Source organism: Carex rostrata, chromosome 4, assembly GCF_964058835.1.
Source record: "Carex rostrata chromosome 4, lpCarRost1.2, whole genome shotgun sequence".
Taxonomy (NCBI): Eukaryota; Viridiplantae; Streptophyta; class Magnoliopsida; order Poales; family Cyperaceae; genus Carex; species Carex rostrata.
Window position 1 is genome coordinate 9,660,092 of NC_135921.1, and position 23,627 is coordinate 9,683,718.

Sequence of the window (23,627 nt, forward strand, 5' to 3'; positions counted from 1 at the left end):
CTTAACCCCTATGGCTATGGTCAAGGATTCCCCCAGAATTATCCGAATCTGGTCTCCTTAATCTTAACAAACTTCCATTTTGTGAAATTGTATATTAAATTTCTTTATAGATATATGAGTCTTACATATAAACTATTCTTATTATAAATAATTAAATATCTATTTACCATTGACAATTTTCCCTTCAGGGGGGCGGGGTGTTGTAAATATTAAGAATGAGGCTATGGTACATACATTGCAATGTGTATATTGGCTATGAATTTATTTTTTCGTTTTCAAAATTTAAATAATTGTCTCAAATTATTCAACGCGGCCTCCACATGAAAATGTACTTACAAAACAAAATATTAAATCATTCAACATGGTATTCACGTGAAAATATACTTACCGAACAAAATTTACCATTTTTGTTTATTCTTTTATTATCTTTTAGATAGGTAGAAAAACACTACTTTCTATTGTTCCATAAATGTTAGATCAGATACTATAGTAGAAAAAAATGTAAAATTTAGTCTCTAAGTATATTTTCATAAAATTATAATATTGAACAGTTTGAATTGACTGTTTAAACTTTAAAAACAAAAATAAGAATTCATAACACATATTATATGCGCATTGTAAAGTAACCATAGCTTCACTCTAATTATAATTATAAACCAACGAAAAGAATAAATAGTAAAGTAGAGAACTGGGAATTAATAACATTTTCAGTGTCGGCCGGCGTCCATATCAATATCATATTTTAGTGAAGCAAGATAGATAACAAATGTAAAATGAGGTGGTGGTCAAATACATGGAACTGACAGGGAAATGATAAGCACCAAACAAGGCCAACAATACGTAGTGGTCAAATAACATGAGAGGTCGATAATGAAGCAGCGCTACAGCAAATTGGGCCCGAAATGCTGGAGTTGTCATTTTGAAGCCAATATTTGTTCCTGATTGCTTATGTAGTGTACTGTCAATGATCAGATTGACACGAAGACAGAAATAATTGCGTTCATGGCCCATGCATACTGGTACATACCTAGGACTTAATTATACAATACGAACAGATTTGCAAATCATATCAGGTAGAGGACTGATATTCTTCATCGTGTTCTATAAACTAATTTAGGGACGTAAAAAATTCAGGTTGCAGTCGGATACGGTACAGTACAGTAGGGTTGTGTTTTGATTCACGTGTCATGTGTTGTGATCATTTACGTGATGTGGTAATTCTTAAAAAAATTGGTACGACACGCAAACTAATTTGGTCACAGCATGGCAAGTCACATGAATCAAGACCGTTAGATCATAATCAAATAGTGAATCTTAAATAAACTAACTTAATTACAAAAAAAAATAGTTAAATTGAATCAAACGTGACAAATGTCTTGGTCACAACATGACCATTCCTTCAAATTTGATCATCACACGAAACGTTAAAATCTAATTTCATCACGATACAACACGGCATGGAATCCAAGTCATGACACATCATGTATTTACTTCCCTAAGCTAATTGTATCTCTACAAATAACCACCATTTAGGATATCAAAAATATTTATTGTGGTGGTATATGCGTTAATACAAGCATTTTCCAGATAATGGGATATATGCGATCACATAGATGGTAATGATTGAGATAAGATAGCGTTTAACTGTGTTAAATTCATTTTAAACAATTAGTACGTATAGCCCCTGGGCCTTGTAAGCTAGAGTTGTTATCAGTTGTATTACCAATTTACCACCAATCACTATCAAAGTTGATAAAATGTCAATTTTAATGACCTAATAAGCCAGCTATAAGGAGAGTACTTGCACAACAGTCTCAGAAAGCACCTTTGGTTTCTCGTACTAGAGACAATTACAGGACCATTTCCATAGCACTAATAGTATTTGCACAACATTGACCCGATCACTAAAATGACAATTCTCTCTGTATAATATTTTCTGTATAATGACAGTTCTACATTACTTTTCCACTTTCTATGACAAAATTTTCTCACAAAACTTCAATTATAGCTTTTCCTATTTCAAGCTTTATCCGACGAGAATAAAATAGATATTACTGTGGATTTACAAAACTGATGTACTAGAATAATTTCTCTATACAACCTTTTCTCATAAACTATAACACAAGTTGAACTGATTTATTAGGAAAAAGAATCAAACAAAATCATCATCAGATATATCAGAAGAAAGATGCCTCCGTTTGGGTGTAGATTGATTTTCACAATATGTAATGGGTTTATTCAAGAAAGGAGGCCTAATTCGCGGTGTCCTTAATGATTTAGAGTGTTGCATTTTGAGTTGTGCGGATGGATTCTCTGTTGAACATTTTGGTATAGATTCAACTGGTACGAGCTTACCATCTACTTGATTGGTGAAAACAAAGCTGATCTGTAAAAAATAAACAAAATATCATTTAAACTGTATTGGTAGTATACTGATTATATGCCTGGGTTAACATCATTCAACTTTGCTCTATATCCCTATTCTGGCCACCAACTAAAATTTATAAATCTCTTACCATACAGCTAATGATTTTTAATTTTTTATCCAAGCTGGGACACTCCTTTTTCTCTAATACAAATTATATAGAATTATAAATCAAATTTTCAATTGTTTGTTAACTCATATTGAGTCTGTCATAAAGTTCACATAAGTGGAGAATCTCACATTTATCAAAAGTTTTAACAATTTTAAAAACCGTTTAATTACACAAGATAATTCCTCTAAAATTATCATTAGAAAGTAATTTGAGTTCAATAGGTTCATAGTTTAACAAATTGCATATAGTTTCCCTTTTATTTGAATTTAAAATGGATGCAAAAACTCAATTTGGAAAAAAAATGAAATTCAGCAACTGTGGAGGGATGAATTGAAGCTGAGTGACCAAAATTGGATATAGATAAAAGCTAGTAACCTTCTGCGAAGTCTCCTGTTATGATCCAAATTGCTATTTGGGCTCAATAGACTGTATCTTACTTACTATGTAATTTAGACTCTTGATGAGAGAAAAATTTAGAAATTTCAGTTTACTCTAGTCTGTCTCTCTCCTCTTCTTCCTCGTCGTAACAAACCTAACACAGTTTACACGTGGCCTGTCCGTCCAGCCACTTTCTAGACAAATTGAAAAAGAAGTTTGTTATGATTTCTTACCTCATCACCAGCAGAGGATTGAAGGATACTATCAGGCACAGTTGATGGATTCGAGTGATGGCCCCAACTCATTAAGTCTTCCTCCAGAGGTGTCCCAATCTGAAATAACTAAGTACCATGAGACAAAAGCAAAAAGAAAACAATCATGGCTTCTAGAAGTTTACTTCATTCAATGTTTACTTTATTTGCACTTTTCTTTTTACGACCAAATGACATAAGACAGACATGAGATAGTCACATAAGTAAGATCTGACAAGCTATTGATATCTTTGCAAACAACCACCATTCAATTAATTATATTATTACAATACAATTTGCTTATTGAAGACATTGTAGGTCACTAAGACAATTTTAACCTGTTTCTCGTATCTTTTTTGTTCATGCCAGCATCCAGAAATTTCAGCAAAACCACCAATGTCGCCATCCCCAGACCCCGTGATAATATCACTTGCACTGTTATCACCTTCTGTTGTATTGTTATCATCCCGACATCTTGGGCACTTCATGTTTTCATGTATTTCAGATCTGCGTGAGTTTCAGTAGCAAATTTAAAACCAATAATCTATGTTTAAGCAGAGGCCTGAGCTAGGAGTGAGGATTTGTGCAAAATATATACCCCCCCCCCCCCCCAACCGTAAGGCATATTCCTGAAAAAAAATGTCCAGAATTTCATGTTTACCAACTAAAATACTAATAATATCATATATATCCCTGAAAAACGTAAGATATGATAGACGCCCCTACAAAATGTGTCATAAAACAATCAAAGTACCATCATTAACCTTACTGTTACTCACCAAAAAACTCTGAATCTAATAAATATCAAATAACTTTAACACTGATTCATACCCAGAGCAAAATTACACAAGTTGATTTATCCTTGCAATTAATCAATCAAGTATTGCTAAAAGAGTCCAAGGAGTGTCATCTGTGTTTTTTGGCAGATATGCATAGTAACATGATACTTCAAGTGTTGCAGGGTCAACATTATATGTTAAGATTTTAAACGAGTACACATGAAATTAAGCCAAGAAAAAGAAAAAAAAATAAGAACAAAGACAATGTGAGTGTAGTTTCATATAACATCTGTTCAATGTTCAATAAAACACCTATAGCATTAATTGCAGATAACACCCAAGTTATAAAAAAATGATCATGTTGCCCTTGATTTGTAAATATAGACTCACCAGATTATTTCCTGTATAACTAATTTAAGCTCGAAAGCCAAAACTTTAATTTGTTTGGCTTGCTTATTATTCAATTCGGGTTTGACAAAAGTTATGTGTCTGGAGATGGAGACAGTAAAGATTTAAAATAATTTTATACAACATATTATCCTAGTGGTTACCAAAAATTGCAAAGAATGTTGGGGTGCTAGATTCAAACATGTGACATGCAAAAAAAGTATCATATGTTCATCTAGCTTGTCTATTTTGCTTCAATTCAAATGTAACCAAGTTAATAATAATAAAAAAAAAATAGTATACGTTAATAGTACCTGATATCATCACGAAATGTGAAAAGATCCCGTAGGTCCTCTCTGGAAAGAGAATTTCCCTGCAAAGAAGAAAAGTTTATTCCAGTGAGAAATTAAGGAGTGCTAAGAATAAAAAGAAACAAATTAAAAAAAGAGGAGGGTTCAAATGCCTCCATGTTTTTGTGCCTCCATCATGCCTCCATCTCTCTCCATCATTTTCAAAGTTCAAACAGTCGATCCGAACCGCTCAACCTAACCTCCATACTAAAATATGTTTGGAGACCAAATTTTATATTTTTAGGAATTTTTTTACTATTTTTTTAGATAGGTACAAAATCAGTAAATCTGAACCATCTAAAAACAGTATTTTTGTACCCATCTAAAAAAATAGTAAAAAAATTCCTAAAAATATAAAATTTGGTCTCCAAACATATTTTAGTATGGAGGTTAGGTTGAGCGGTTCGGATCGACTGTTTGAACTTTGAAAATAATGGAGAGAGATGGAGGCATGATGGAGGCATTTGAACCCTCCTCTTAAAAAAATGCCCATGAAATACATACCTTCTCCTCGCTGTCAACATTTCCCTGCTGAATTACTTTCTGAAGCCCTTCTTTTGACATTTGACGCTGATACACCTGGCACATAATTTTTATCATTTAGAAAAAGGAGACACCTGATATCAAGTTATATACTAAATTATCAAGTTCCGTGAAATGATTGATTACTAGAGTATAATACCTTCTCCTCAATAGTTCCTGTGCTCAAGAACCGGTAGATATAAACTCTCTTTTTCTGACCATCTCTCCACACTCTTGCAGCTGCCTTCTCACAGCAACAGCAAACACAACAAAATTAAGGGTCCAAAATAAGGATATTTTGCAAAATGTGTAAAATACTATATAATAGAGAAAGCTTATGGCTCAACTGACATATTATTACAAACTTCCAATACTAAAATGTCAAAAAAGGCAATTTTAAGAAGATTAAATAGCTATGTACCAATTATAATTGAAAAGGTTACATATTCATTTGCTGATTTAACTCTAGGTGCACCAGATAGTTACGAATAAGATTGTTCTGAATTTCTGCACAGGTATTGGTTTTGGGAATAACAAAAGGAGGGCATTTTGGTCACAGGTGTTGAAAAGTACAGGCTTGTTAGCAAACTCTTTGCAAAAGAATATCCTAGTTGGATTTTGTTACCACCTACTTACCTGTTTATCATTTGCTGGGTTCCAGTCAGGATCAAAGAGAACCAAGCGATTGCCTCCTATTAAATTGAGTCCACAACCGCCAGCTTTGCTGCTAAGTAAAAATGCAAACTCATCCTACCACCAGGAAAGAACAATTTAAGTAATCATGAAAAACTATAAGAATTAGAAACAGTGCCTTTTATTTAACTTTTGTACACCTTAGATGGATCATTGAATTGATTGACAAGCTTTTGTCTTTTGCTAATGGAAGTGGTTCCGTCTAGCCTTACAAACGGGTATCGCCTCTCCCGGCATAGTTGTGCAAATAGATCCAGCGTCTGATTAACATCAAATTAACAACTGCGCTTTGAGGAAAAAATGATAGGGAGAATTGAAGAACAACATAGAGGAAAGTATAATCACCTGAGTGTAATTTGATACAAGGACAATACGGTCATCTGTCCTCTGACGAAGGTGGCCCAATAACCGAGCTAAGACGTGCATTTTGCCAGATAGCTCTACCCACATCCCTCCCCCACCAGTCCATGCTCCAGATCTTGCAAGTGAAGTAGAAGCAGAGACCATTAATCACTTTAAACTATTGTATGATAGTGAAATAGAATATATGTATATATAGTGTTGTTAGGTGAAGGCTACAATGCTAATCAATTTACAACATACATTTTAGATTTCTTTCACTATTTTTATGGATATGACAAAAAAACACTGATCTTGAAAATTTTAAACCATTCAGTAGCACCGCTTTCTCCCAATCCAAAAAAAAAAAATTTGATGGTTTAAAAAAATTAAAAGAAATAATCATTGGCCCACTATAAGAGTTTCGAGTGTGAAGACCACATTGAACAGCTTCCATTGGCCATTTGAATCTTAAAAATAAAAATCTGAAGTTGTAGCACCAAAACTGGCATCATGGTCATATTAAATAGATACCTTCCGGAAAATAGCTCTGGAGGGAAAAATTGGAGGCAATTGTCGAAACCCGAAGTCCCTGAACTGCTACTTTTCATTGTGTCGTAAATAAGCTGCAACAAAAGAATCATTAGTAAACTAACTATTTGTTCTATCAGGATAAGACCTCAAATAAGGCAACATTACAAGAGCCAAATGAATCAAATTCAATGCCAAAGTTGAGATACATGCTTAGAGCTAAACTGTACAGATACCTTTGGATGGTTGCAAAGCTTTTTCAGATTAGTTATATAGGCTAAAATAGCGGACCGTTTTGCATCTTCCGATATGAGGCGTCTCACCTAGAAAACAAGAATTTGTTCAAATAGTAGTTTGATAAGCAAATATAATGAAACAATTCTGTACTAACCAGGCAAGATCAGACTCACATTCTTAGACTGTATGAAGTGTTTATACAATGTGATCTGTAAAGGAGTCAGCTTGCAACACACCACTTCAATTATCTATATTGGAAACAGCAAGTTAACTATGTCAGTAAATATCAGTAGAAATTCTTATTCCATTAAATCCATCCAAACTCCCCCCCCCCCCCCCCCCTCAAAAAAAAAAAAAAGAGAGAGAGATGGATCGAAAATAAAAGAAAAGTAAATAATAATAATTGGTAGAAAATAAAAAGAGAGAACAAAAACACACTTGTTCAGAAGAAAATAAATAAAAATGAGCTTGTGTTTATTTAACATAGGAACAAACTTGTTTTCTGTCAAGAAAATGAAAAAGAGAAAAAGCACCAACCTTTGGTGGTAGATGGTTTGACAGTAGTGTATTTGTTCGCCTCAATATGAACTAAAATTTCCAAAGTTAACCATAAACAAAATGTCAAGATATAATTGAATTATAATTTGAGAATTAAAAACATGATGAAAAATTTGATATTTTTGTATTATTAGCTGCATAAATGAAGTACCTGATTTACTTTGGAACTAAGCTCTGAAGATCTCTCAGCACCTAATTTCTTTTCTTCTGAGGTGGCCGTTGGCTCTCTTCCACTAATTATTGGTGCCTTCACTCAAATAAAGCAATGAATTTTGCTCAATAATACAACAAACTCATTATAAAAATGGGAAATTTAAAGGATCGTATATATTTGGAAAAACAAGCCAAATAATTTGAGATATGGGCAATAGAATAAACTTACTTCAAAGTACCGACGGAAGTAGGAGGCATCCCCTAAAATTCCAGGATTAGTGAAATTTACCATGGAATAGAACTCCTCAAGATCATTCTGTGGGGATAAACATAAAGCGTTAGTAACGAGACACGTGTTTAACTTTCCAGACCAGGATATTCGAGAGTCCGTGTCCTCTAAGATACCTCAACTTTCAGTTTATCTAAAGCCGAGCCAAAAAATTTTTGTTGCTTATTCGGAATGCAGGGGGGGGCAGTATTATTGTGCTTTGAGATTCGTGCAGAAGTGATTTCAACGGTCTGGATTTTCCACTTATCAACTCAAAGTTTGAGATATCTCAGGGGAAGTGAATTTGTTATTCGAGGGGCAAGGTTAAAAATAGAAATTGAAGCTTTATTAAGAGACAACCTGCATTGGAGTTCCAGACAAAAGAATACGCCTTTTACAAGGAAGAGCTGCCAATGCCTAGAAAAGAACAATGACAACATAAGCAGGAGTATTCTCGTTGGAACTTGAAACATGATAAAATTGATGTTTTGTTTTGTTATGTTATTACATTTAGTTATGTTAGTAAATATGGGCTTAAGAGGAAAAATTGATTTTACAAAACATACCAGTATCATGGCTGATCACCCTGTATACCACACTAAAACACTATACACTATTTAGAACCTTGTATTGACCAGATATTCTCATGCAAAGTTGAAAAGCTTTCCTTGTGTGTGAGCCACAGAGATCTAGAAAGCATTTGATTTGAGTTTATAAGATTGACCTTATTTGTAAGTGTTTGGTCGTTCTTCAGCCTATGGGCCTCGTCACATATCAGGAGGTCACAGCTATCGGGTCTCTCAAATTTCGCAGAATGCATCCTAAATGTCTCATAGGAAATTATCAACACCTGGAACAAAATCATCATGATAGTATATATTAGATCCACTGAAATCAAACATTTTGGGTGATGACATAATAGATGTACTGACTACTGAGTGATGAATAAAATCAGTGCAGGACAAGAATTACAAAATGCCAATATTATATTGGCAACAAAAGTTCAGTTGAACCATTCTTTTTTCATAATTAAAACTAGTTACCTATTAAGCCAAGATTAAAAAAAAAATGACAAAAAGAAAAAGAAAAAAAAACAAATGGAAATGTACCCAACAATTGGCATTGACACAAGCAAGACCAGGGGCATAGCCAGGAATTGGTCCAGAGGTAGGAAAAAATCCAGTGTGGTAAAAAAGAAGGCTGGCAGCGCAAAATTGAACTCCAAAGGTAAGCAAAAATTGAATTCTGGGGTAGCCAAAAGCCCGCATAAATATGGATCTAAGCTTAATTTTCAATACCAGGGACTTAGATTTTCAAAATCCAGGGTAGGCAATTGCCTACCCCTGCCCCAATGTGACTCCACCACTGAGCAAGACAGTGCCAAAAATGCAGCACTTGAACCAGCAAATATCTTAAGAAGCAATAATCGTTAAATACTCGAGGGCTTGAAACAATTTACCTGGAAACGACTACATGGTTTTAGAAAACTATCAATTCCAGAAAGAACATCTGCACGAGTACTTTCGCAAAGAGCAAGCAGCAGAACTCTTACCCCGAGCCACTTGTTTATTTCGGACTCCCAATTACTAACTAGGCTTGTAGGAGTCACAATCAGCACCCTCTTTACAATCGGTTTTCCATCAAACCCCTGACGAAGAAGAGTGTATAACAGTGTAATTGATTGTAACGTCTTTCCCAAACTGCATGGTTTAGAGAAAACGGTCATCGCTAGCATACAACATTATGCAGAACATGATTTTGAAAGATATTAGAGATAACAAAGAGTAATGCTATTACCCCATGTCATCGGCAAGAATGCACCCTGAAATACCTTCGGCACCCGACAACCCAGAAACACAGTCGAACATGAACTGAACTCCTTCTCTGCAATTTAATTAGGTGGATGGAATTATAATCAAACTCTAGATCTCAGTTATATTGATATTATTAGTGAACAACGGGTGCATAAATCAGAAATTTCAAGAAGGCGTATATTTTGACTGTATGTCTTAAATAAGAGAAAACCAGAAATAAGGTGTTAGTCATTTAACTTTCTTTTTCAAAGATATACCATGTCTTTATTTTCACCTAATGACCCCTTAGTTACCAAGCCACTTGATACAACTTTTCCTACTTTTCTTATACTTTACTAAGGTACAAAATCTGAATATTCAATGTGGTTCTTAAAAATCAATAGGCTGGATGTTTCATACAATATTTTCTTTATATTTCTTTTGCTTTGTTTTGCCTCATATTTGCTTTTTCTTTTTTGTGGGGCTGGTTTCTAAGAAAATACCTTTGATGAGGTCGTAGATAACGAACTAGCAATGGATCAACAACAATCATAGTCGAATCAATGTCGTTCTCCTTATCACTTTCCTCTGAATGCCACAGGATCAAAGGCTCGACACCTGGAGGAAGCTCCTCGCTCTTTTCTAAACTATCCTCTCTAGTAGAAGATACCGGCAACTGAGGTAGTAAATTACATATAGGGGTCAATGGCTGCCCCGAACCCCACGGGACGAACCTCTTTCGAGCCAAAAGGCGCCGTGCCAGCTCTTCATTACGGTCTCTGTAACCTTTTTCGCACGGTGGTTTGAAGGGTTTCCTGGCGATTGCGGCTGCTTCAGATACTGAGAGAATTCTAGGGATCAATGGCTGCCGTTTTACAACGAGATTTCCCCTGGCAAGTTTAAGTAAACATTTTGTAAGACCAAATAATGCAAACTGAAAGCACACCAACTATAAGAATACCCGAAACTACAATCAAACATAACAAAAAGAAAAGATAGCACTAATTACTACTAACACAAGCAGAGCTAGGGTGTTCCTAAGTTGTCAAAAATACTCTGAGTTAAACCTTTATACAGTCCAGTGAGCTTCAAATGAAGGATCTGAACAACTGATTGTTATTTCTATCATGAGTACCACATGTAAGTCGCAAATTCATAATCTTTTAGTTCTTTCGTATTGAAAATTGTCGAACAAATGGGCACACAAAAGGAACTTCTAGACTTCACTTCTCTTAATCTTGTTGTACAAAACAAGCTTGAAATTTTACAAATTACATGTATCACTTGCACAGCAGATCAAGATCGGCAGTTGAAATTCGTCATATAAAGTCAATTCAACATTTAAAGGTATAGCTCAAAAACTTCCATGGCGAGAGTAGATAACACTAGTTCTACTCATTCTAACACCTTATACTGTACTAATCATATTGGTCAGATATACTCATAAAATCAAACAACCTCCTGGTAAGAAGATAGTTCTTAATAATAAAATTGAAGCAATAATGAGGGTACTGTGACATAATTGATAAAAATTGTAATAATGAGGGAGTAGGAGCGGTCCAATGGGCATCAGATCAAATTCGGTTCGATGCCAGGTCGAAGCCATCCGGTTCTCATCAAGATTCATGTGCATTTAATCCATACGAATCTTAAAGTTATTCTCACAAATCATGATGCGGATCGGACAGCTCCAACCGGGCATCGGACCGCCCCTGCTTCCCAGTAATGAAGCTCAACTAATCCCGGTCAAACCATTAGTAACTCTAGTTTAGGCGTTAAGGTCCTGCATTTTGTAAATCTCTTTCTAAGAGGCAGCAAAAGTTGATTGATTTGACCACCAGACAATAAAAAAGAGGTAGTGAATTCATTGATTGATTGATTATAGCAAGCGTCCATTGTCAGTTCAGCATAAATTTGCTCGAAATCATTGAAATGAAGGAAAAACTCTCCATTACCTAACCAAATCAGCAACATTTTGAGACTTCCGCTCCTGATCGGATGGTAAATAATCCTCCCCTCCGCCTTCCTCTTCGTCGCTACCGTCGTGATAATCCTCGTCTGCTTCCTCTCCGCCGTCCGATTTAGCAGAATCCGAATCCGAGAAGACCTCGATCTCTCCCTCTTCTTCTTGTTCCTCCTCCATCCGGGAAGCCATTGTGAGAATCTCAGGATCTCAGTTGAGAGAGGGGAGGCGGGAAACTGTGAATTTTGGTACTTGCGAGTTGTGATTTGTGAATGACACTGGATTTTTGTAATTTTGGCGGTAAGTGAGACGAAATTTGCAAAATTCTTCATTTCGATTTGGGTTCATATCTATTGACAGAGCTTTTATTTGTTTCATGCAGCGCATCAGCTAGATATTTTTTATATTTTGTGTGTACCGATCTTGCGCTACGTGAACCCAAATCAGCTCTGCTAATATATTTACCCGATAATGGGAGTAAGCTGGTTTTTCAACATTTAATTTTGATAATTAATGTTAAACTGTTAAACACCTTTCGCAGTTAGTTTACTATTATATATTTAATTTTAAAAATAAATTTATCTTATTAATATTATAATAATTAAAGTATTTATAATTTATTTATTTTTATTTGTAGAAGGTTCGTATTTTTTTAAGTACAAATATTTGAACTAATTCATAATACATTAAATATCTGCTGATTTAATTATTTTATTTTTTATTTTGAATAATTTATTTTATTTAAAAAAAATAGATTCAGAAGTAATGAAAATTCATAAAATTATTTTTATTTATACATGAAAAATTAGCAAACATTATGAAATAAAAAATATCATTATTTTAAAATTGATATTAAAATTTGTAAAGTATTATAAAATTGACAAAATTTAAACGAGAAGGAACAATTAAAGGTGTCATGGTCATTTTATTTCTAAAATTGAACATTAAGTGGTGATGTACTTCAAGGCGAATCCAGGAAGAGCTAGGAATTCGTATCCTCTGAGATATCTCAAACTTTGCGTGACTTTATCGAAAATCCCAACCGTTTAAATACGTTCTGCACGAATCTCAAAGCACACGTAATACTGGTCCCTACATCACCCCAGAATACGCACTCGGGCTAGGGGGGCAGTCCTTCCCTGAATTTAAAAATTTTAGTCGAGATCAACTTTGCTCCCCCCTCTTCTGAAATTTTATTTTCCTCCTCTGAAAAGTCTGTCAAGCGTTAGTCCAGAGAACACCGTAAAAAAATTAAGTTAATCTCTTTTTTTCTTCAAATATGTATAAATAAGTAGATCTGATAACTAGAGTTAGAATCCTAATTTACCTGATCTTTTTCAAATTAAATAAATTATAATTTAGTTAATAAATTTGAATCCAATTAACTATTTACATCCGTTCGCTAACTTTTTGTCTCCCTGCGGAAAATTATTCTAAAATCGTCCTTGAATGCACTTGCTAATAAAAATACCTGTTATTGATCGGAATGAATAATGATTAAAATTATAAATTTGAAGATTAACTTGTCAAAGTCAAAAACTTTGAGCGCTGCATAACATTATTATTTAAACGTAAGGTATTAGCTAAGGTCATGTTTAATTGTGGCATAAAAAGTGAAGTAAAACCTTCTTATTTTACATTTAAGTTCTCAAAAGAAGAATGAAATAGAAATAAAAGATAAGTTTATTCGAAATAAATTATTTCACTTCTTAAAATTATTAATTTATTTTACACCTGTTCTGCTTGTAGAGTCTATTGTGATAGATAAATTCATTCTTCGACATTTTATCCCTCCGCGTGAATAAATTTAAGTCCAATCTTAAGTTGTTAAATGAGTCAATAAAATGAAATAAACAACTTAATTCCCTTGAAATTAACAACTTAATTTTCGTCTAAATTAAAATAAAAAAATCCGAGCCGTGTAGCGGAAGCTTGTGCAATCCTACGCAAGGGGCCCTCGAAAATTGGATCCAGATGCCTCGCAGTTATGTTTTTCGGATCCAGATCTACTTTTTTTCTTTTAACCGAAAGTGATTGAAACAATTCATATGTAATTGTGTGATGGATTTCGAACGAATTAGATAAAAGAAAAAGAGGAGCTCCTTTTCTGCATATTTCAATCCATGTTGTTCGTTGATATTTAGCGAACGTGGCAGACTGGTTTGCTTGGTGCATATTTAAGTAACTTGTTTCTTAAATTAAACGTCAACCAACAATTTAAATAGGATGGAACTCTTTTCATTTAGAACTGGATAAATTACGTGCAGTTGAGTTTTTACATAAACATTTTTTTTTTTGAAAAATAGTGGTATATATCATCGATTTCATTGAAATCAGAAACCAAAGCATATCTAACCCGATACCCAACATTGGTACTGAAATCAATTACGACAAGTCTTTACAGCTGTTCAAAACAAAAACATAAGCATTTTAAAAGTACATCAAAACATGCACACAAACTAAGTAAGGCAGTATCATAAGAAAATAACAAAACATCATGACATGCATAAAACTAAGTACTACAAATTTAACAAGTCTTCATCCTCCTCTTCTCCAGACATTGGATATGGAGGGGTTGTCATTGCCAGAACCCAGCATATCCTCCACTATTGTCTCCTGGGCAAGGGACATCAAGAGGTCCAAAGCTTGAGTCGTATCGGAACTTCTTTCCTTTTCCAACAGAATGAGATTTGGGAGATCCTTAACATCAAAATATATTATAATATTTAATTTAAAGAAATAATCATCCCCTCTAGACTTACACCAAAATTGAGTCAGAGAAATAATATCTATACCAATAACCCTAATAGAATATGAGAAACTATCATTAAAGCATAATTTATTTCTTTCTAACCAAATAATCCATAGAACAGTTCATCTTAATAATTTAACTAATAGTCTATCTTTTAAAGGAATAGAAGCATCAATTATCCATAAATCATTCAAAGTATGACAATTATAAATAAAGTTATTATGATTTGCAATCGATATTCATATTAATCTAACATAAGAGCATTGAGTGAACAAATGATCAGTGCTCTGGCTGATCACAAAAAATACATGTAGTATTCTCTTGCCGCCCTTTAGTTACTAAATTGATTTTAGTAAGTATTTTGTCACTTCTAACCAATCATAAGAAAATCTTTATTTTCAAAGGTACATGAAATTTCCAAATGGTTGAATACTCTTTATTTGGTATGCTCTCATATTCCAGTCACTTATAAAAAATAAAAAAATTCACATAAACATAACAAAGTCGAATTTCAACGAAAATATTAATAGTGGAAATAATTAAACAAATGAATGTATTTATATATCACCTTCCTTTCTATATATTTTTCTACATAAAATCTTTTGCAAGTTTTGAATGAACATTTCACCGCCATCTTTAAGTAGTTTTTTTTTTTTTTTTTTTTTTTGGTCATAGTTTGTGTGTGTGCGCGCGAGAGAGAGAGATTTTTTTGACCGGTTAAGTTTGACCACAGAAATATAATATTATTTTCACTAAATAAAAGATAATGTAAAATTAGTTTAAAAATTATCAATTAACTTTAAACAATGAAGTCTCGTCATTAATCTTTGTCATAGTCTCGCGTCTTAATGCTTTTTTTTTTTTAAAAAAATCAACCTTTTAATTGTATACAAAACAAACCTTAAAAGTTAAAGATTGAAAACTAAAATAGTTTGTTTGTGAAATAACCTAAGATCGACAAACTGATCCGACAAATTTAATATTTAAAGTGTTTAGTAAAATTAGGATCGCGCTTGTTTATTAATAAGAAAAATATGATATCTCCGTGAAATGCTAGTATGCATAGGTTTTCTATTCAGACTTCTCAATGTAACAATTAGAGATGTTAATGATTCAAGTTTCGAGCGAGTTGAGGTATGCTCGTGTTTGGTTAATTAAGTTAATGAGCGAGTTAATTCAAGCTGAAAAGATAATACTGAGTTGACAACTGTGCTTGTGCTAAACTCGTTAAATGCTCGAGTTGATTTGTGCTCGTTAAACGACTCGTTAAGAAATCAAGCATGTAGGCAGTTTTGAATTTGGTTTCAAGTTTTTTGTTTAAAAACTTGACAAACTGATAAGTGATAGCTAATTTCTTCGATAAAAAATACATGTATCCTGACATGTTGAGTTGTACAACAAGACTTGAGCATTACAAATTACTAGTTCATTAATTTCAATATTGTCTTATAGGCACCCACATAAAACAAAATAAAATATTTGCATACTGTATGGAATTTGTTTTTGTTCATCAACCCAAACAGTTTGTTTTAATGTTGCAATATACAAAGCATGCTTTCTACAAAATTAATGACACTATTTGGGATTGAATGTGGCATGATTTCATATGACTCAGTTCTTATTGAGCGAGTTATGATCGAGTTGGGGTCTGCTCATGTTCAGTTCATTAAGTTAATGAGTGAGTTATTAGCGAGCGAATTACAAACAAGCTGTGAATTATGAGCGATTTTCTCACCCCCTAGTAACAATGGGTCTGTTTGACAATAGTAAAGCAGCAGAATTGAGATTTTATTTCAGCTAGACATAACTAAAATTGAGCAAACATATCTTATATAGAGCACTCAAGAGGTGCAAACGGATCATATAATATATGTTGGTATCCGAAATTAGAAATAGATTCTAATATGTATTCGTTTTATTCTAGCCAAAATAGAGCACTCAGAGGTGCAAAGGGATCATATATTATATGTTGGTATATGAAATTAGAAATAAATATTTGATATCGGAATATCTATGCAGGTATAAATATGGTTTTAAATTTTAATTATCTGTATCTAAATTGTAGATACATACCATACGATTTTAAAAAAAATCATGAAAAAAATATGTATATATCTACATATATCCGATTTGTATCCGTTTAACATCCTATCAAAATTCTTTTAATATTTGATTCGGATATGATCGATCCGTATTAGTATCCATCGAATATATAAACCATATGTGTGTCCAGAAAATGAAAACAGATGTAAATATGATTTTACCACTATCTAATCCGTTTGCACTTCTAAAAGCACTCTTTCAGTTTTCTCAATTCCATAGAAGGATGGAATTGAGAATTGAGACATTTGGAAAGATGTCTAGTTAAAGTTAGCGTCCACTTTCATGCGCTCATATTTAAAAGCTGATTTATAATTTGGCTTCGAATAGAATAGAATCCCATTATCACCATTCACCACCGAAATAAATAACTTATTTTATGTATTTATTTCCAACTACTTTTCATTTATATAATTAATATGTTCTATAAAATCTCCTTTATTTTCTTTATAATTTGCTTTCGTTGACTTCGCAGCTTCTGCGAAGATTTTCAAAAAAAATAATTTGCTTTCGTCTATTCCTTTTGATCTCTTTTTGTTCACTTTAACAAAATTGCATAGGGGTGAAAAACGATGACTTTTATCTCTTGTTTTGTTGATGTGGTAACTTTATTTTTATTTAATATTCTTTCACCTTTCTTCTTTGGACATGTTCTGAGAGGAGAACAGTTTTCCTCTATTTACTCCGGTCACTATTTTCGACGATCTTTGAAAGATTTGTAAAATTAATATTACGAGGTTGATGGACACAAATTGTTTTTTTTTTTTTCAAATGAAATCCCTTTTGAATTAGTTTTGATCTTTTATTTTTCTTCCCCTCTAGCTAGTGATTTATAGTATTACCGAATTTTTTTAGAAGAAGATGATCCATTCATTATACATAACTGAATACCAAAAAAACAAAAAAATTATGCATAACTGTTCAAGGGCAGATTTTGATTTTTCAAATTATAGAGGTCAAACGTAAATAAAAATCAATCATATAAAACATTCATGTTCAGAATGAGGATCAACTTTACAGTAGCAGTGATATATTACTTTAAATTATATAAAAAAAAGATAGGTATCAATTGACCCCGTTCAATCAACAAACATCCGCCCCTGTAATTGTCCACTTAATGTAATAATGAACACCTCGAGTTATTGTTTATCACATATCCATTTTGAACGGAGATAGACTTTTGAGTTATGGGTGTCAAACGTGAATAGAGATCAATTATATAAAAATTTCATACTGCAAATGAGTATTAGTTTTACAAATTTTTTAACATTTTACTCGAAATTATATAAAAAATTGTGTACAAAATTACAAATACAAAACTTTTGAAAATAATAAATAGAATCCAATTGACCTCATAGCTTGAACATACCACCTATATTTTTTACTACATTTTGATGAGCTCGTATATTTCTCAAATCTCATATTTTCTCTTATCCAATTGAAAAAAAAAAATATTCGGTGTTAATTTTTTTATTAGTTTTTATCAATTGATTAGTGTCAACTTTGTTATAGTTTTTAATTTATATGTAATTTTTTTAAATAAAGATTAGAAGTCAAGCCACCTAACTATTTAATATCTACAAAAAAATATTTTTCCGACCTTCGAACTTATGATCTTTGTTGTGTATTTTAGGTATCGAATAATGGGTCAATTTAATACATTTTTTCACTTTTAAATTTATAAAACCTTAGTACACAACAATAGGTCAGTTGCAAGCATACAACCTATCCTTGTAGTAGTTTAGGTATCGATCCAAAGACAACGGGAAATATTACTTTTTACTAAATTAATTAATTCTAAAACAGTGCAATAAAAGTAAATGGGGGAGTTTGTTTGAAAATTGGTTTTGTGGGTTCAATACCCGATTGAGAGTCTAAAGTAAACAGAGCAATTTAAACAAACAAATAAAAGGAGTTTTGTGATTTAATGAGATGGAAGTCTAGGGGCTTTTGGCATACAATCACTTGGTCAAATCAATACTTAGTTGGTTTCTAAATTCATGTTTGCAATTATGGGGTTTCTAAGCCTTAAATATCAAAAAGGGTCACTTTTGTGAATTAATGACGTGCCTAAATAATTCGGATTTCACGATTAAGTCATTCACCCTAGCTATCTAGACCATAAGCACAAGTTAGCCTAGTTTATCCCTAAATATCAATACTTCACGATTAAGTCTTTCATACCAATATTTGGTTCAATTCTAGGGGTCCCAATCAAATATGAGGCTTCACGATTAAGTCCTTCACCTCAATTCAACCTTTGTTTCTTGTGGTTCCGGACTAAGATATAGATTTGGTCATTTCTAATCTTAATCCTAAGGTTATTCATGAATACAATTTGGTACCATCAATTCTTTGATCCTAGCACTTTAAGTTTGTTAGACCTAAACGGGACGCTAATTAACGAGCACACAAATCATACAAGCACATGAATTATAAAATCAACAAGAACAAACATGCAAGCAAACAATCATCATAGAGAAAAATATCCAACTAAGGTAGATTTTAACACAAGTTCATGTTTTAAGCCTAAGCCCCTAGAGAGGAAATCTAGCCTCTCATGGGTGCGCTAACATCCAAGAGAAATACAAGAGTAAACATAATTAAAACTAAGAAAAACAAGAAATAGAATAGAAAACACCAATCTCTTCGCTCGCTGCCCCTTGTCTTCACCTTTGCTCGCTCGAGAAAACCTTCAATCCTTCGCTCCAATCGCCTTCAATGACTTGGGGAAGATAGAAAAGATGTGGAAAGATGTGTAGAATAAATACTAAGTTCAAAGATAATCTTCCCCTGGTGTCTCCCTGCCAATATATAGCTATTTTTGTCCATTGGGAAACAATCCACCGAAATCTGGAAGGAAATCTGAAGAGATATGGTGAAATCAGGCCAGACTGGCATTTGTGCGGCCTTCACAAATTCTCTGCGGCCAGTACAAATTTCCTGCGGCCTGCACAAAATGGAGAATTGGCTGGGGATCATGCAGTATTTTGTGTGGCCCACACAAAATTCCTTAAGGCCGCACAAAGGCCCGCACAAATCTCTGTTTTGAAAGGAGAAACTTGATAAATTCCGAATTTTATTTTCGGCTTGAATTTATTTTGTGTGGCCCGCACAGAATTCCTACAGGCCACACAAACACCCACAGAATTGCTCCTTTTGCTCGATTTATGCAATTTAAACAAGGCAAAGGCAGTAACTTGGTTCTTTGGTGTATTCTATATTAAATTAAGCTAAAATACAAGGGATTTGGTGCAGTTTTAGAGGTAAAACCCTAACCGAAAGTATATATAATTGAGGCTTATCAATCTTCTATACAAAAATATTGCTCTGTCACTAGATCAAACATTGATTCTCTCTACATTAATACTTGCTCCAAGATTTAACCATTTTCTATCTGACACAATTCAAATTTATATTCCATGGTTTTATATTTCTTGTATTTCTCGATGGCAATTTTGATATTTTACTTTTAATTATTTTTTTTCAGCTAAGTAACATATCGTAGTAAAATTATATATAAAAAAATTAACAAGGTTATAATAGTCATCGAACGAGGTTATGATTATGCATAACGCGAATTGGTTTGTACTACGTATCAATATTTTTGTTTTAAAATTTTAACAGTCAATCTGAACCGTTCAACATGGTTTCTATTTAAATATGTATTTGTAAACTAATTTTACACTTTTTTAGAATTTTTTTACTATCTTTTTAGATGGATAGAAAATCACAGTTTTTGAATGCTTCAGAATTTTCAGATCAAGTGATTTTCTACTTATCTAAAAAATAGTAAAAAGTTAATAAATAAAATTTAGTTTAGAAATACATATTTAATAGAGATCATGTTGGATCTTAACTTGCATATGAAAAGAATATCAAAATTCAAAATTCAAATTAGTGATTTTTTGAATTTTAACAAACCTTTTTCTTATGTGCCCACTTAGCTCTATGAAATGAATCAAATTCCATAAATTAAATTGGGATTGACAAACAAACAATATTATTATAAATAATTTAATATCAAATTTCTATTAATTTTGAATATAAAAAATGGGGCGTCACCGAGCGATAAAGCAACGGATTTTGGTCCCGTTACTGCGAAGGTTCGAATCCTTTCGTTTCCACTTTTTTTTTTATGAAATGAATCGAATTTCATAAATTAAATTAGAGTGACAAACAAAAAATATTAAAATAAAATAATTTAATATCAAATTTTTATTTGACCGTTAGAAAGCTCAAACTTATTTTAAGTCCATAGCGTGAGCCACAGTACAAAGTACCGTAACCTCACTCATGGTAATTTCTCTGTTAAATTCATATTTTCATAATATCAATCATCACACTTGCCGAACTTTATAGTAAAATAGCGATGGTTAATTCTGAATTTCACACTGAGGAGGGTTCAAATGCCTTCATTTTTTAAAATTGTAATAATTCAAAATTTAAAACTTAAAAGTTAAAGTAAAATCGTTGAACATGATCTACATCATTTTATTTATGCACGTGCAAAAAATTATGACATTTCAATTTTATTTTGACTGTCATCAAGAGCTTGTAAAAAATGCACTAATGTGAATGATTTATAGACGTTGATTTTTGAACTTATTAATTTACATAAAAACAAAATTGAAATGTGATAATTTTTTATGAGCACATAGAGAAAATAATATAAATCACATCTAATGGTTTTATTTTGACTTTTAAGTTTTAAATTTTGAGTTATTAAAGTTTTAAAAAATAGAGGCATGTGAAGGCACAAAAAATGAAGACATTTGAACCCTCCTCTTTCACAATTTCACTATGGAAGTATGGAACTACTATTTTGCCCGTAGAGTTCGTATCCTCTCAGGTATTGCAGAGGATTATCCTCACTTTACGGTTTGAGATTAAATGTCAACCGATTTGTGATTCGGATCACCATGGAGGACAGTATTATTGGGCTTTGAGATCCGTGCCAAGTTTAAAAGAATGGTCCAGATCTACTAGATGTAAAAGATTTCCTTATCAGGTATTGGAGAGGATCTGAATTTGGCTAGAGCAGGCCCTCATTATGGAATTGATACCGGCACCAGTACGAATTCCAGCAGTAGTAAGTTTGTCGCATTAGTTGACGTTGACGAGCTAGCCGACAAATTGAGCAGTTCTTTTGATAATTGCGAGGGGGACATCCGTACCTTTGCACGTGAATTGTTCCTTTCAAATTTCTAAGTGCAAGTACCATTCATTCCATTGCTTAGCGCTAGGGTGTGAATGATACCCTTTTAGCCGTTTATCCAACTCGTACCGTATTCGATAAGGGCCAGTTCGGGTCCCTACTGTTTATCTTGAGAAAAAAAAATTCACTCAGAACCAAGTTATTTTGCTCACGATAAACAGTAAAAATTAGTTCAAAATTATTGATTCCTATTCTCATTCCCATTCCTTAGCAGACCGCCGAACAGGGCCTAAGATGTATGGGTAAATAATTTTTTTGTTAGTTTATTGGATATAAGTATGGGTAAGAATTTTTTTTCGTTAGCTAAGGGCGTGTTCGGCCGACAAATGGGAATGGGCGCGGGCGCGGGATTTGAACTGAAAAACACTGTTCCCGTGGGAAAAAAAAAATTCAGTTGAACTGAATTTTTTTTTTCCCACGTGAATAGTGTTCGGGCCGAACACGCCCTAAATGAGTTAGGGTACGGATAAAAGTTATTTTGTAGCCGTTATCCTATAGGGTAATTATATAAAATATAATAATATGATAATATTTGAGCAATAATTAGTGAGTACTTTTATTATTTAGTATATTATTTTTGTTGTAAGAAAAATATTAAATATATTATTTTTATTTGTATGTTTTGTTCTTTAATTAAATAATTAATTTTTTTGAAAGATATATTTTTGTTTTTGAATTTTCTTGTTTTATAAAAAAATATAATTTAGTTGAAATTGATTGCACAATTATTTTTATTTTTTATTAGTAATATCATTGTATATGTGCGATAAATGAATTTTGATGTTCTATTTGTAAAATATAATAAAACTAATTATTATAGTCGTATTATTTGTTATTCACCCGCTACCGTTTCATTACCCGATAATTTAACGGGTAAGGGTAGGGTAGGGTAAGGTAAGGTCAAATCTTAATGGATAAGGGTAGGATATGGGTAAGATCATTCTTAGTGGGTATGGGTATGAAAATGCTCCCATCCTACCCGTATCGTACCCATTGACACCCCTACTTAGCGCCTTAGATCATGTTTAGTTGTGAAGTGATAGAGTAAATTCTCTACTCTATTTTTAAAGAATCAAATAAAAAGTAAATTAGATACAGACATTCAATATCTGAATATCTGTGCAGATACAAATACAAATATGATTTTAAATTTTAATTATTTGTATCCGAATAGTAAATATATTATAAAAAAATTATATATTTCATTATTATAGAAACGGATACGGATATTGTTTTACCATTATCTTTTTTTTTTTTTTTGAAAAAGTAGAGATATTACATGTTTCATTACGAAATGCTCAAGTTCTTACAAAATTCAAAATATACAAAAACAATAACAGCTAAACTGAAAATAGAAACAGTTAAGACAAAAATACAACCAACAATAGCTAAGTCAACTAAAGCAATTAAGACTTACCACTTCGAACCACAACACTCATAGAACTAGAAAATGTCATTAGGAGAATCATTGAGGAGACCATCAATAGCAATACTCGGTCCTATCACGCAAATAGTTAGAGAGGTCCGATCTCTCTAAACCAAGAAAAACGTCCTCGTCTAAATCTCCCATGGAGCTTTCTCTTTCCTGAATGCTTGTATCCGAAAGTATCATAAGATGATCTGTCTGATTCAAATAAATTATATAAAATAAGAATTAATTTAAAGCATAAATCATTAAATCCAATAAAAAATTAAAACTATAATAGCAAAACCTACCTAACCAGTTTTACTATCATCCGATCCGTATCCGATCCGTCTGCACCCCTTTAACCTATGGGCTATAAATTTATTGATTTTACAATAGAATAATCATAGTGA

The 23,627-nt window shown here is 32.7% G+C and overlaps 1 protein-coding gene across 1 annotated transcript; it reads right to left on the reverse strand.

The window, feature by feature from the left end:
- Nucleotides 1-2,025: 2,025 nt before the first annotated feature.
- On the reverse strand, nt 2,026-12,036 carry RAD54 (DNA repair/recombination protein). The gene is made up of 21 exons (XM_078301762.1): nt 11,732-12,036; nt 10,280-10,666; nt 9,781-9,867; nt 9,443-9,683; nt 8,708-8,833; nt 8,344-8,400; nt 7,945-8,031; nt 7,714-7,809; nt 7,542-7,592; nt 7,178-7,252; nt 7,004-7,090; nt 6,771-6,862; nt 6,243-6,375; nt 6,038-6,157; nt 5,841-5,954; nt 5,365-5,448; nt 5,187-5,261; nt 4,647-4,705; nt 3,505-3,673; nt 3,149-3,247; nt 2,026-2,386 (listed from the first exon to the last, which is right to left on the reverse strand). The coding sequence occupies exons 1-21, from the start codon at nt 11,929-11,931 to the stop codon at nt 2,153-2,155; spliced, it is 2,673 nt and encodes an 890-aa protein (XP_078157888.1). The 5' UTR covers nt 11,932-12,036; the 3' UTR covers nt 2,026-2,152.
- Nucleotides 12,037-23,627: the final 11,591 nt, after the last annotated feature.

Excerpts from the sequence above, each read along its gene's own strand:
- RAD54 (XM_078301762.1), bottom strand. The coding sequence starts at position 11,931 with ATGGCTTCCCGGATGGAGGAGGAACAAGAAGAAGAGGGAGAGATCGAG. Across the intron at positions 10,667-11,731 it reads AATGTTGCTGATTTGGTTAG|GGGAAATCTCGTTGTAAAAC; the intron begins GTAATGGAGAGT and ends TAAACTTGCCAG. Across the intron at positions 9,684-9,780 it reads ATTCTTGCCGATGACATGGG|TTTGGGAAAGACGTTACAAT; the intron begins GTAATAGCATTA and ends TAAACCATGCAG.